A 13578-nucleotide genomic window follows, 5' to 3' on the forward strand; every position below is an offset into this window, starting at 1 on the left:
AGATGACCAGCAGTATAAATACATTTTTTGTGTGCAGTATGTACCAACTCCTGTGGCAAGACTCCACGGGTACCTGAGTGATTTTTAAATTTCTTTCAAAGACTCTCCATGAGATACATTTGACTGTCCCATTTCCCAGCTGGCCCAGTGGAATTGCTGGTGAGTGAGTGAGCCATCGCTGTCCTCAGTGATGGAGCTGGAGCAGCTCAGCTGGCACTGAGGGCTTGTGTCCCCAAGGAGGCACTCCCCTCCTTCCACTTAGAGTCAAACGGGGTCAAATGGCATTCAGCTGGGATGGTTTGGACTTCCTCCACGGCATTAAGTTACATGGTCTCAGTGCTTAAAAGGGCTCCTCACCATCCTTCACCTGAAGCCATTCCAGCAGCCCTCCAGGTGAGTCTGCTCCCACACTGTCTTCAGCCAGCGTGAGCTCAGCTCACTGCCCTTTCAGGCCAATTTGTAGCTGCACCTTTAGAGTGTATTTTTAAACACATCTGATGACATCAGCCCCAGTCAGCAGCAGTGTGAATGCAAAGCTGATGTAGATGCCCTTGTGCTCAGCACTGCCAAGCAGGGATGCTCATACAGCACTGGTGGTGCTGGTTGTGCACAGGCATGGTCACTGAGCAGGAAAGAATGGCCAATTTCTCTTTCCTTGATGCTAATTATGCAAGCTGTGAGGTTGGTGCCCTCATGTTAATAAGGCCATGGTGGTGGGAGAACTCGAGGTGGGAGTACTCTGGGTGGGAAAACCTCTGGGTGGGAGAACTGCAGGCATCCCCAGCCATGAGCATGTACCACAACAGCTTATTGTCCCAGAGGTGTTTGGTTAGCCTGCTGTCACCAGGGAGGATATCCAGGACACACCTTCTCCAGTGTAGGAAAATTCCCAGCACAACTTCCCCATAAACCACCCCTTCCCCTCCCACACAGCATAGCAAAGGCTGTCCCTGCTGGTTCCTGCTCCTTTCATTACACAGGGGGAGGCTGCCAGAACAATGGCTCAGGCCTGTCCAGTTCCCAGCTGAGGCAGCTCTGGCTGACACCTTGGCCTGGGACACCTGGGCAGTCCCTCAGGCTGTTCCCAGCTGCTGGAGGCTGAGGGCTCTGCTCGGCCACGGGGATCTGCCTGTCCTGTTCTGGCTGCACTGCCCTCCAGGGAAAGGGCTGCTGCTCACAGTGTCCTGGCACAGGGAAATGCTCCTCACCAGAAGGGCTCCTTGAGGGGGAGGTGACTCCCCATGTCAGCAGCCCAGCGACACTCGTGCAGGTCTCAGTATGGAAAGTTAATGGCCATTTGCTGTATTTCAGGCTTTCCTTGGGCTCATCTGTAGCCACCAGGTAACAATACCAGCCTGTCAGTCACCAGTTTTTAATTAACTAAGTGGTCAAAAGCAGTAGAGCTCTTAGGGAGATGTGTCTCAATGACAAAGTGACAATCTGGCTCACAAACCTGCATGGCTGCAGAGCTGGGAGTGCGTCCCAGGAGAGTCCTGCTGCATCTTCAGCCTGGTCCCGGGTTAACTGTGTGTGCCACATGGACCAGTTTGCTATCCCAGACACTGCCTTTGCCTCTGCAGTGAAGGCAAAGCATCCTTTGCTTCCCAGCTCGAGTGCCTCTTTGGACTCGGACTGAAAGCTGTACACACCTTCTGCAAAGTCTTGGCAACCACGCCAGCAAAAGCCACCCAGACACAGGCATCAGCCAAAGGGTGGCTGCTTTTCCTGCCTAAGAGCAGTTCTTTGAGGTTTTCTTCTTGACAGGACACTGTGCCCAAGGTCTGGCTGCCCCCAGCCCCTGCTGCTCTGGCTCAGCAGCATGGCAGAGCCCTCTGCACACGTGTGCAGTCCTGGAGGGCTGTCACACAGTGCTGATGCATCTCAGGCCCCAGCTGACAAAGGCATGCCCGTGGCAGGGTGTGTATTGCATAGAACGTCTTCTAAGAGCTGTCAGTTACCTCAGGAACAGAGGAGAAGGCAGAGCTGTGAGCCTGGAGGTCAGTCTCTGGTACTCCTTGTACAAGAAAGTCAAATTGCTCATGTGCTGTATCAGGGAGCTGTCACTGACCATCATTTAGGAGCAAAATTGAGAATCACAAATATATTGTTCCCACTTTCACCCACAGCAGTTCATTGTATTTTTGAAAGTGATTAAAAATAAGCTGAGATGCCTCAGATCACTTGAATTTTAGTAGTGAGTTTATCCTCTGATATAAGTTCTTGCCCATATATATTTTTAGGCCAAATAAATATTTTGAGATTGGTATTTTAAAATAACTTTGTCCTTGCTCACTTTTTCATTCCCTTTCGAGTTCGTTGCTGTATAAAATAAGATTCAGTATGTCCAAAGTGAAATTGCACATTCCCAATTCCTTTTTTCACCCTTCTCCAGGGCATCAATATTCACTTAGCCAAGAAAATGATCGAGGACAGGAGTAGAGATTATATGAATGCACGACGTGTGGCAAAGGTACAACCTTCTGTTGACTTTTCTTTGTTCTATTTAATTCTAAAAACCAGCATTAAACTTGGTTCTTACTTCAAATGCAAGCGTGTAAGACTAATAATGTTGGTATGCTAAAATATTTCAATTTTTGTTTTCGAAAGCATAACCTAAAGCAAGAGTTCAGTGTGTTTAAATCTGTCCTTCAAAGCATTGCTTCTGTTTCAGGAATATGAGACAGTGATGAAGGGCCTGGACCGCAACGCTCCCTCTGTGCCCCCACAAAACACCCCCCAAGAGGCTCAGCAGGTGGACATGTGGAAGAAGTACATCCAGTGGGAAAAGAGCAACCCTCTACGAACAGAAGATCAAACTCTCATAACAAAAAGAGGTAATTGGATGTTGGGCTAGGGCATAGGGGATTGTGTTTCTCCAGCGTAAGTAGTGATGTGATTTGGTGTCCAGGAATTGAGCTGGAGTAGATGATTGAGTTTCTTGAATTGTATGGGCTTTTTTTTTTTTTAAATTAAAAAACAATCTAGATTTTGCTAGAGCCAAGCTGAAAGTAATAAATTGATTTTGGGAGATAGTGCTGTATTTGTGTGCCACTGAACCTCTGGTGCCGGTCAGGAAACAGTAGATTGCAGTCTGATTTTATTGCTGATTTTGAGTGAGCTGTGCTGGTTCCTCTATAGACAAGGCAGGTTTAATTGCTGCTTACGGTTCATAAAGTTCCTGGTAATACAAAAGAACTGCAGCAGTGATCATTGTATGTAAAACCAATTAGTGTTGATGGTGTCTGATTTATCTGGAATTTTGTGTTCCATACTTGGGTTGTGCAATGGTGGTACCATTTCCAAGGAGTGTTTCTCGCATGTTTTGCCCACAGTGATGTTTGCCTATGAGCAGTGTCTCCTGGTGCTGGGCCATCACCCAGACATCTGGTATGAAGCAGCTCAGTACCTTGAGCAGTCCAGCAAGCTGCTGGCTGAGAAAGGGGTAAGCAGCTTGCCATTTGCTTTCTCTTATTTCCTTGCTTTGACATGGTGTACTGTCAGTTTTTCCTCAGAATCAAGGAGGGGGGGGTGAGTGTGAAAAATAGTTGTGACGTGTTCAGAATTTTCAAATGGGGAAATTAGAAATTTTAAGAAATAAAAATGGCTGCATTTTAGATTAGAATTGTAAAAAATTGTTTCAATCTTGGCCAGTTTTAGGCTCGGGGGATTTTTTGGGCCTGATTTTGTGATTCTTCAAAGTACTGGGGAGATGATTATCTCTTTGTTGGAGCACTAAATGGAAATTTACTGGGGCTTGTCACACACAGAAGATTCTCCATAAATTAGCCTTTATTGTCACAGATGCTGAACAATTATATTACTATACTTATTTTATAACAGGACATGAACAATGCTAAACTTTTCAGTGATGAGGCTGCTAATATTTATGAAAGAGCGATCAGCACTTTATTAAAGAAGAATATGCTTCTTTATTTTGCATATGCAGATTATGAAGAGGTAAGCAAAAATAGTGATGTACTGACATTAAAATCCAAATATGTGTCCCAAATACATCTCTCTTAATAATGTCATTTCTTTGAAACATACCAAGTACACAAAATTCCATAGAATTAATTTACTGATTTTTCCATCCTTATTCTCATTCAGTGTTTCTGAGATGGAGCTGACAAAATGGAGAGGAAAAGCCCATAGTATGAGCTACAAAAGTCTTGATAATCTACTGTCTTTCCATTTCGATACTGACTATATTTCTGAAAGTATCATAAGGGTGAAATGCTTACAAATTTCCATTTCCCAGAGCATCAGCTTCTTCACCTTTAAAATGGCCCTAAAGGGCACCTTTCCTGTCTGATTCTTGGGGAGCTGATGTTTGTGTTTGCACAACTGTGACAGAAGATATGGGAGCCACCTTTGCTGCAGCTCTCTGGAGAAATCTCTTTCCCCAGGCCACCACCTCGCTGTGCATCCTCCACAAGGAGCAGTGCCCCAGTGGTGTTTATTCCACCAGGAATAAAGGCTGTTTCCCACTGGTCAGATGAGGACTGTGGAGTCCTCTGTGGGGTATAGTTTGCCCGCTTATTTTATTGTGAAAGAATCTTTGCAGGAAGAACTTCAGGACAATAGGGGGGGAATAAAGCCTTTGCCTTTAAAAGAAAAATCCTTCCTTGGTTTTTTGGAAGGAGTGTGGCCTCCTTCCTGTATGCTGTGTCCTGGTTTTTCAAGGCTGCACGATACAGCCTGGAAGGCTGCAGCTGGTAGGGAAGAAAAATATGTAGGTTGGAGAGTGAAGAAGGTGGTTTTCCTACCTATCTGCACAGTACTTTTAGACAGAGGTAAAGGATACAGTCTTTTTATGCCAAGCATAAAAACATATTCCAATGGCAGTTCTGCTGCAGTATTACTACATTAGAAAAAGACTTCAGAGACTCCTGAAAAGCATGTAGGTGACCACTAGTGGGAAATTAATGTGGGAAGTAAAAAATGTCTGCACAAGACAGAATATGTATCTAAGTAAAGGGACTAACATACAGAGTGTTCAGCCAAGGAAAAACAGAAACAGGAAAATTCTAGTTTTGTCTTCAGTTTGAGTTTTGCATTGTGGGAGATGATGTGGGAGGGAGTTACCCAGCAGTCTGTGTTTGCTTTCACTCAGAGCCGGATGAAGTATGAGAAAGTGCACAGCATCTACAACCGGCTCCTGGCCATCGAGGACATCGACCCCACGCTGGTAAGATCATCCTTAGTGTCTCCACATTCCTGTGGATTGTCACCCGGTGCATGCACAGGATGGGGAAGTACCTACAGGAGTTCCTTGGGGCACAGGGTGGATGGAGCAGGTGGAGTCCTGAGATGGCAGAATTAGAGTCTTTAATCCATTCAAGGGCACTAAGTCATGTGCACTTTCCTCCTCTGTCTCATTTACACAGTCTTTCACAACAGGTAATGAAGAAAGAAGATATAAAATATTTCAAAACCATTCTGTAGTTTGCAAATAAATTTGTAATGCACTGTGTAGGTATCAGAGGGTTGCCTCACCTCTGCTAAAGTGACACAGTAAACACTGTCCATGTGCCAGCTGTGATAATGCTGAACAAGTGGTGTCAGAAGTAACCTGCCCTTAAAAGGTTTTTTAACTTATTATAAACATGCAGGACAAGCATGAGGAGGCAAAAGAGGGTGTGAAGTCTAACACTGAACAACAGGTCAGTGTCAGAGGAGAAGTATCCATTTACTGACACTTGCCATTCTTTAGAGACACCTCCTAATGCTTCCCAAAGGCACCTTTTGGGAAACTGTGTACCAGTTCCTCCTGCTTGAGGAATGCTGCTATTTGTGAGCTAATTCACCGTGAAGGAAAGTTGAATCCCAAAGAAGTGCAAATCACAAATTGGCTGTGGAATTAAGTAGCACATTCATTATTTCCTTGATCAGGTATAAATACTTGCAGGCAGGATGATTTGCACCTTGGATTGTATAAAGTTCAGTAAAATGCTTCATCAGGCCTTTTGGCTGTTCCTTGGGTTTATGGGTGTCTTAACTTTATTGGAAAGTCACCATTTTTACAAGAAGCCTCATGTTCTCTGAAGGCACCAATTTATGTAAATTACATTCATCTCCTTACCTCCCCTTCCTTGAAAAATCTGTGTATTAAGTACTGTCTTTTCATGGGATCAGTCTTCGGTTTATCCCATTTTTTTATTTAAAAAAACTAGTGAAAGGTTTGCCTCAGTATTTAAAGCAGAACAACACAGAGGCACAAGACATCCTTGTTTCTATTACAATTCATTTGCTGTATTTTGTGACTCGACATTATTTCAGACCTAGTAAAAAACTTCATGATATCCTGGTATTCTTTGTTAGCACTGATGCTATTTAATATATATTAATGTGCACCTTAGGTTTATATCCAGTACATGAAATTTGCAAGGCGAGCAGAAGGCATTAAATCCGGAAGGACGATATTTAAGAAAGCCAGAGAGGATGCCCGGACCCGCCACCATGTCTATGTTACTGCAGCTTTAATGGAGTATTATTGTAGTAAGGTAATCACAGGTGCTCACCCTGATCCTAAACAAGTGTCAGGAGGGTGCACAGCTCACTGAAGCTAATAACGTTTTTTTTTTCCCCCCAATGTTTGCAGGATAAGTCTGTGGCCTTTAAGATTTTTGAGCTAGGGCTGAAAAAATATGGGGACATTCCAGAATATGTACTGGCATATATCGACTACCTTTCCCACCTTAATGGTAAGCTTTAAGCTTTGAGAGGTCTAATGAAGCATTACTCTGTGAGTTCAGGTCCAGGCCAAGTTCTTGGTATTTAAATTCTTCTTGAAGAGCAACGAAACCTCTTCATGAAGTTCAGTAGTTAATCTGAACACAAAACCTGCTGGTTTGTCCATACCAAAGCTCCAAAAGTACAGTAACATTAAATCTTGATTCTGCTGAAGGGAGGAGAGTGAACTTTCCAAATTGTAACTCACTGGCAGTGCAGGAGTTTTACAGCATCTGCTGTGAACAGTGGGAAGTACATCGAGGCATCTAAATCATGAGCAAGAAGATCTAAAGGAGTTTACAGTCAGCATGAGAGGAGTGAGGGGTTAGCTAGTCCTCACTAGAATGAATTTAAACTCATTCTCCCTAAGTGGATGAGATGAGCAAGATATAAAGTCAATACTGGGCATATCAGTCATGCTTGGAAGGTGCTGGGGAGCTGCAATGGAAAGAGCAGGGCACAGGGGCTAGGGAGACCTGGGCAGGAGATGGAGGTGGTGGTGGAAGGGCTCTGGGTGGGATTCCCTGAGGCAGGGGCTGAATGGCCTTCTTAAAAAGGAAACCCAAGCTGCTGTGTGGATTCTGCAGCACCAGGCACCATTTGTCTCCTGTCACACTACAGACTGCAGGGTTTTTCAGCCCTGGGAGTTTAAAGATTTTGAGGGTTTTTTCTCCTGTGAGCTGTAAATGGAGAGGTTTTATCCCAGTTAAAGTAGATTTAATTTTGCACTAAGTTATTGTGGGTCTACATGAATATTAACAATACCCTTCTCTAGGTTGCCGTGAGAAAAAAAACATCTTAAAACTCACTAGTTTATTGGTCTGTTTTAATAACCCAGCAGAACTCCTGAAACCCAGGAGAACTGATCTCTGTAAGTGTAAGAGGTGGAGCCATTCACAGGGCAGGAGTTGGCAGTTTTAGGAACAATCCCACCAACCTCTCCATCCCCCCAGCTGGCCATGTGCAAAGACTGACTGCTTGCTGGGAACCAGGTCTAATAATTCTGGGAGAACTTCTGAGGACTATACAAGCATATTATTGCCCTGATTTAAAGGGGAAATAATGAATCGAAAGGCCAAATTTAAATTTCCCAACATATGCTATTGAGATAATTAAAGAAAATGGATATAACCCCCAGAAATACTGAAGAGATGCCAAGCAATAGCTGTGCTGTTATGAAAGAACCTGTATCAGTTTGTCACTATCAATAGAAAGAGACCTCCAAAGAACAAATTCACATTGGAATTTAACATCAGTAAAGTTTTATGTAGGCACTCAGATCTTTTTATACTTACTGAAACTCAAATCCATGAAAGTCAACCTTATGCTTAATTCAGTGTACACATCTCTTTGAATGGACATCTTTTAACTTGTCTTTAATATATTTTACTCAGTGTGATTTTTTTTTCTTTCTATTTTTGAAGAGGACAACAATACAAGAGTTTTGTTTGAACGTGTTTTAACTTCAGGGAGCCTTCCACCTGAGAAATCTGGGTACGTCTGCAAAAGCAGTTTCACTGCACTGGAAAAGATACATAACCCCTTTCAACCATAAATATCCCAAAGAAATTAGAAACATGAACAGCAGGACAAAATTAGGTACAGATGTTCCTTCCCTTCTTCATGCTGTCCAACACGGCACCAACTGCGACAGATTTGGGAAAGTCCCTGTCCCACTTCCAGTGAAATTCATTAATTTATTGACTTTAAAACCTCATTGATGCAGGATTGTTGAGGATAGAGTGCAAAATCCTGCTGTACAGTAAGGATTCAGTGGTCTGAGCTGAGAAAGTGAGTCAGGAATTTGTTGAGGAGGGTGCTGAGCATCTCCCAGCCATGAAAATAAAATAAGGAAAGAACCAGAAAGGACTTGGAATAAACACTGCTCACTGCCATATTTTCATTGCTACCTTTTAAGTTTCTCTCTCAAAAAAAATGCTCACCAAAACCTTGCAGTCTGAGGGTTCACTTCACCGTTATTATTCTGGTAGACGAAAGCATCAAAACTAATGAGTCAAATAGGACACTGCTGTGCACATTCATTCTACACTTTAGTTCTGATCTTTTGTGAGAAATACTTTTATGCCAAATTTAAAAGTGAGAAAATACAAGAACTTAAAAGCTGAACCTTCTTCAAAGGTAAACTCCAAAGTTAAAATGAAAGTTGAATCAAGTCCAGAAATATGGTCAGATGTTGCTTAAGTTATATATGAGACTTTCCATGGAGAAATTAGCAGTAACTACATATATTTTGGGCTGTATAAAATTCTGAAGCACTGTCTGTCGTGTTCTTGCCAGCTAGAATATACTGGTCTGTGCAGAGGAACTAGATCATAATGCATGGTAAAAAGTCCTTCCTATATCAGCATCAGAGTGAAGCTCTGTGTACAGGATGAGCAGTGTTTGATAAAATTTCACCTCAAATGCTGAAGTTCTTGGCTTGCAGAAATCCTTTCCTTTCTGTAACAAATTCCTTTGCAGTTCACCAGACTGAAAGCTCTTACAGAAATACAGAAGGCACCAGGAGGGTGATGCCTATTTTAGATGTATCTAAAGTAAATAACAGAAATGGCCATGCATTCCCACAAGGCCTCCTTTGGGTCTGTCCTCTTGCATGTTTTTAATTGCCTTGTGCTCAGTAATCCTTCCTCCTTCAGTAACTCTCTGTATCCCTGTTCTGTTCCAGGGAAATCTGGGCTCGGTTTTTAGCCTTTGAAAGTAACATTGGGGATCTGGCCAGCATCCTGAAAGTGGAAAAACGGAGGTTTACAGCATTTAAGGAAGAGTATGAGGGCAAAGAAACAGCTCTGCTGGTGGACAGATACAAGTTCATGGATCTGTACCCTTGCTCTGCCAGCGAACTGAAGGCCCTTGGTTATAAGGTAAGTGGGTGAGAACACTTCAGTTCCCTGTTGTTCTTTTCAGTCCTAGGAATCTGGAGCAATTCCTTGCCTAGGACTTGCCTTACAGTCCTTCCCCTTGCTAGAAAAGCAGGTAAAACAGGCCTCCTCCTCCTCCTCTTGGTCTCGTTGGGCAGCAAAGTGCCAGGGGCCAAGGGCAGAAAGGAGCAAGGGCCATCAGTAACAGCTGCAGCTTTGGGTATTGCTGGCTACTTCTCATCTTCCCATGGAAATGTCAGTGTGTTAATTGCCATCACCATGCAGCTGCAGGCCTCCACTTCACACCTGAGCTCCTTCAAAAACCAGAATTCTTTGGGAAATTTGTAGGATCAGGTCATCTGTACGAGATATGGCTGGCTGTCCTGCTCTGAGGTGGCAGAGCTCCCTTGACTTTGCTGGGAACCACATGGAAGCCCTCATGCTGCAGTCCCAATGTTTGCTGTGAATGGCTGAGGAAAGCTCTTGACAGCAATCAGTGGCTGCCTCTTCTTTCAGTTGTTTCCTAGGGCTAAAGTGCTTTGGTGCTGCCATGTGGAGTTCAAAGTCTAGGCCAGACCCCTGTATCTGGTGGTCTCCTGTTTTATTTCCAACCACATGCATTTTTACTATTTCTGTCATTTAACACTTTGGGGAATCATTAGAACAGAACAGGATGTTGGTTTGCATTTTTTAAAGCTGCCAGAGAAGCAGAAACAGCTGATTGCCATTTGCATGGACCGGAAGAGAGCCCTCAAGCCATGCCTCTGAAACAGTACCTCAGCTTCCTCTTACTTCTTACACAGAAAAATAATTTACGAAAAATACAGATGCCATCAAAGTTAACAAAGCAGCTGAATTATTGACCATCACAGAGCTGTAAAATAATCCAATACGTGGAAATCAGATTCCCCTTGACTCACTGAATACTTTCCTTTGAATGCAGTGGGGGCAAAGTTATTTTGAAGTTAGATGTGAGCTTACAAGCAAGTACATTTTGCTAAGTGCCTGCAGGGCAGCGTGTACCTAAGATGGTGCAGCCCTGGGGCTGATTTGTGCTGCTTGGAACATGCCAAAACATAATCCTGTTTGAACTGATGCTTTGCATGCCTGCTGACTGCCTTATGCTTTTACTTCTTTTCCAGCTAAAGCAATCTAGGGAGTGAAATGAGGGAGAAATGATAGTTGTGAAGGCCTAGTGGTCTGCACCTGTTCACCTAAATCCTCAACCTAAAACAGGAGCCACTCGAAAATGACAAACACGGTCCCATTCAGTAACAGGAACAAGTGTTTCCATTCCCAGCTGGGACGCTGCAGGATTAAAATGTTTAATGAAACCATTCAAGTTTTGCCCAGATGGTCTTGTAAGAGGACATCTGAAATGATAATGAAGACAAAGTGAGAATAAGCGACTGGTGCAGAGTGAGGTTTTGTTCTGTAATTGAAGCAAGCAGTGTGATCCTGCCAAGTTCAGCGCTCTCTAATTGGCTTTCACAGGATGTCTCCCGTGCCAAGCTAGCAGCAATAATTCCAGACCCCGTGGTTGCACCTTCCATCGTGCCTGTCCTCAAGGATGAAGTTGACAGGAAGCCTGAATATCCCAAACCAGACACTCAGCAGATGATTCCATTTCAGCCAAGGCACTTAGCACGTAAGTCAGGCTTTGGGAAGTGGTTGTGTTTCACCTGTGGCGAGTTAGGAACCTGGGTGTTCAGCCAGCCTAATCAGAGGCTTTCCTGCTCCTCAGTCATCTAAACCTGTACTTAACTCTTAGGCTGTCATTTCACTGGGTTACTAAAGGCATGTGTGTTTTAATTAATGCCAAGGTCACATGGAAGTAAAGTACAAGGAGTTTGGAGTCTGGTAAATGGTAATAAGCTGTTACACACACTGCTCACAGAGCAGATTGCTGCGTGAACAATATGGAATTAGTAAAGCCAAAGGGGACAGGGTACTAATTACTTGGATCAAATAGCACTGCAGTGCAAAAGCAGCTCTGGCCAAGCTGTCTTGCACTGGCTTCACCCAGATTTTCTCCCCACAGCTCCAGGTTTACATCCTGTCCCGGGCGGGGTGTTTCCTGTTCCACCAGCAGCTGTCATTCTCATGAAGCTCCTGCCACCTCCTATTTGTTTTCAGGTTTGTTTTAAAGAACTCTGAACATTTCAGAAAGCTGTGGAAGACATTCTGTCATGACAGAACCACAGTGTGTATCACTCTATTGAAAATAGCCTTCTAAACTTTTCTTTTTCTTTGGTAACAAATCAGGGTCCCTTTGTTCAAGTGGATGAGCTCATGGAGATATTCAGAAGATGCAAACTGCCAGACAGTAAGTTACTTGTCCTCTCTGGAGGCTGTGCTAGTGCTGCATAAGACTTGGGTTTACATATGGGAATTGCTGTCTAAAACCCAGACCTCATTTACAGATTGTAATTAGTGTTTGTTTAAGAGCAGAGGAGACTGGGCTGGGACCTGCATAGAGATGTTTGCCCATTACCTGCAAAAAACTGCAAATCACCAGCTGCTCTTTTGATGGTATCAAATTAAAAGAAAGAAACGAAGATTTTGAGAATACCCTTTAAAGGCAGCATTTCCAGCAGCATTGCAGCTGTAACATGAAATTACAAATTTACAGCACGGTGAAGGCATTGGTGGGGATAACTCTCAGTGCACGTTGTTGCAGTGCTTGGGCACAGCAGCTTTCTAAGCGCCTGCAAAGAAGGGGAGTTCTGGAATAGAGAAACAGCACAGATCCTACAGCAGATGCTAATATGGTATTCTTCGCACCACCCCCCCTCCTCCTCCCCGTTAGTTTAAGCAAAAAAAACATAGAGAAAGAAATGTAGGATTTAATTTTTCGGAGTGAAACTAAAATATCTATTTAAATTATACAGGGTACTCTTGAGGCTTCCTCTGTTGAGAAGCAGAAAGTGACTTGCTCTGCAGCCTTTCTGGGGAATCATGAACTAGTTACCCTGATTCCCAAAAGGCCTTCCTGTTTTATTGGAGCTTGCAAGTGACCTCAGTTCCTGTCTAAAGGGAGGGCTCGAGCTGGAGCAGCAGCATTTCCTTTATAAATGCTGTTCACCGCAGCTCGGAGGTTCAGACAGCTGAGGCTTAATCTTTGTAGAGCAGAGCAGAAATGTCTCATTTGCAGAAGTGTCCCCGCGGTGTCTGTGGGCTGTGTCCCTGCTGGGGTGCTGGTGGCTGCTCAGGGTGTCACACACTGAGTGCCTCTGTGTCTCTCTCTGAAGCTGTTGACGAAGCCGTGCGGATAATCACGGGCGGCCTGCCTGAAATAGCTGTGGAAGGCAATGGACCTGTGGAAAACAACACCATTCTCAACAAGGCTGTGAAGAGATCACATGAGGATTCCGATGACGATGAGGAGAAAGGATCTGTAGTTCCCCCTGTACATGACATTTACAGAGCACGACAGCAAAAGAGAATCCGGTGAAACGAGTTTGGAGTTCTGCTGTGACAGACAAAGACTTGCATTGAATCAGTCTCTTAAAAGTCAAGCATTTAAAAGGGACAGCTGCAAACAAAAAACTCCTTGAAAATGGTTTTGTTACTGTGGTGCCTCTTCTCCCATATGGTTCTTGATCTGAAAACAGCCCGAACAACCTTAGAATGTGCTCTGAACAAAACTCGGTTTTCAAAACCAAAAGTGCAAAATGTCAAAACTGTATTTTGTTCTTAGAGGGTGTACACATCTACCACTTGAACTCTTGTGGGTTTTCAACAGTTTTATTTTAAAAACTGGATGGCTTATACTTGTGAAGCATTTTTAATTCACATTTTCTGGAAAACACTTGTTCTCAGTTTGTTCATGTAGTGTCCTGCCTTATTGTCCATTTTTATTTATGGCAGAATGTAAGGAATCTGTTTTGTAGTTGAAAATTTAAAAAAAAAAAAAAAAACCACAACGAAAAAACCACATTCCTTTAAAATAAAAGGATATCCATAA

The 13578-nt window shown here is 43.5% G+C and overlaps 1 protein-coding gene across 2 annotated transcripts in view; it reads left to right on the forward strand.

Moving 5' to 3' along the window:
* The window catches only part of CSTF3 (cleavage stimulation factor subunit 3), a 48190-nt gene extending 34612 nt beyond the window's left edge, over nucleotides 1-13578 (forward strand). The window contains exons 9-21 of one of the 2 annotated variants that reach the window (XM_066320485.1): nucleotides 2393-2470; nucleotides 2672-2834; nucleotides 3333-3442; nucleotides 3841-3957; nucleotides 5114-5188; nucleotides 6360-6503; nucleotides 6602-6704; nucleotides 8157-8226; nucleotides 9419-9614; nucleotides 11106-11259; nucleotides 11653-11747; nucleotides 11877-11937; nucleotides 12863-13578. In XM_066320485.1, the coding sequence (XP_066176582.1) occupies nucleotides 2393-2470; nucleotides 2672-2834; nucleotides 3333-3442; nucleotides 3841-3957; nucleotides 5114-5188; nucleotides 6360-6503; nucleotides 6602-6704; nucleotides 8157-8226; nucleotides 9419-9614; nucleotides 11106-11259; nucleotides 11653-11747; nucleotides 11877-11937; nucleotides 12863-13065 (1569 nt within the window). In that variant the 3' untranslated portion in view covers nucleotides 13066-13578. The remainder of the gene's footprint in view (nucleotides 1-2392; nucleotides 2471-2671; nucleotides 2835-3332; nucleotides 3443-3840; nucleotides 3958-5113; nucleotides 5189-6359; nucleotides 6504-6601; nucleotides 6705-8156; nucleotides 8227-9418; nucleotides 9615-11105; nucleotides 11260-11652; nucleotides 11748-11876; nucleotides 11938-12862) is intronic. The other variant, XM_066320486.1, reaches the window with a different exon arrangement.

The sequence above is a fragment of the Sylvia atricapilla genome, chromosome 6 (genome assembly GCF_009819655.1).
Source record: "Sylvia atricapilla isolate bSylAtr1 chromosome 6, bSylAtr1.pri, whole genome shotgun sequence".
In the NCBI taxonomy this organism is placed as follows: domain Eukaryota; kingdom Metazoa; phylum Chordata; class Aves; order Passeriformes; family Sylviidae; genus Sylvia; species Sylvia atricapilla.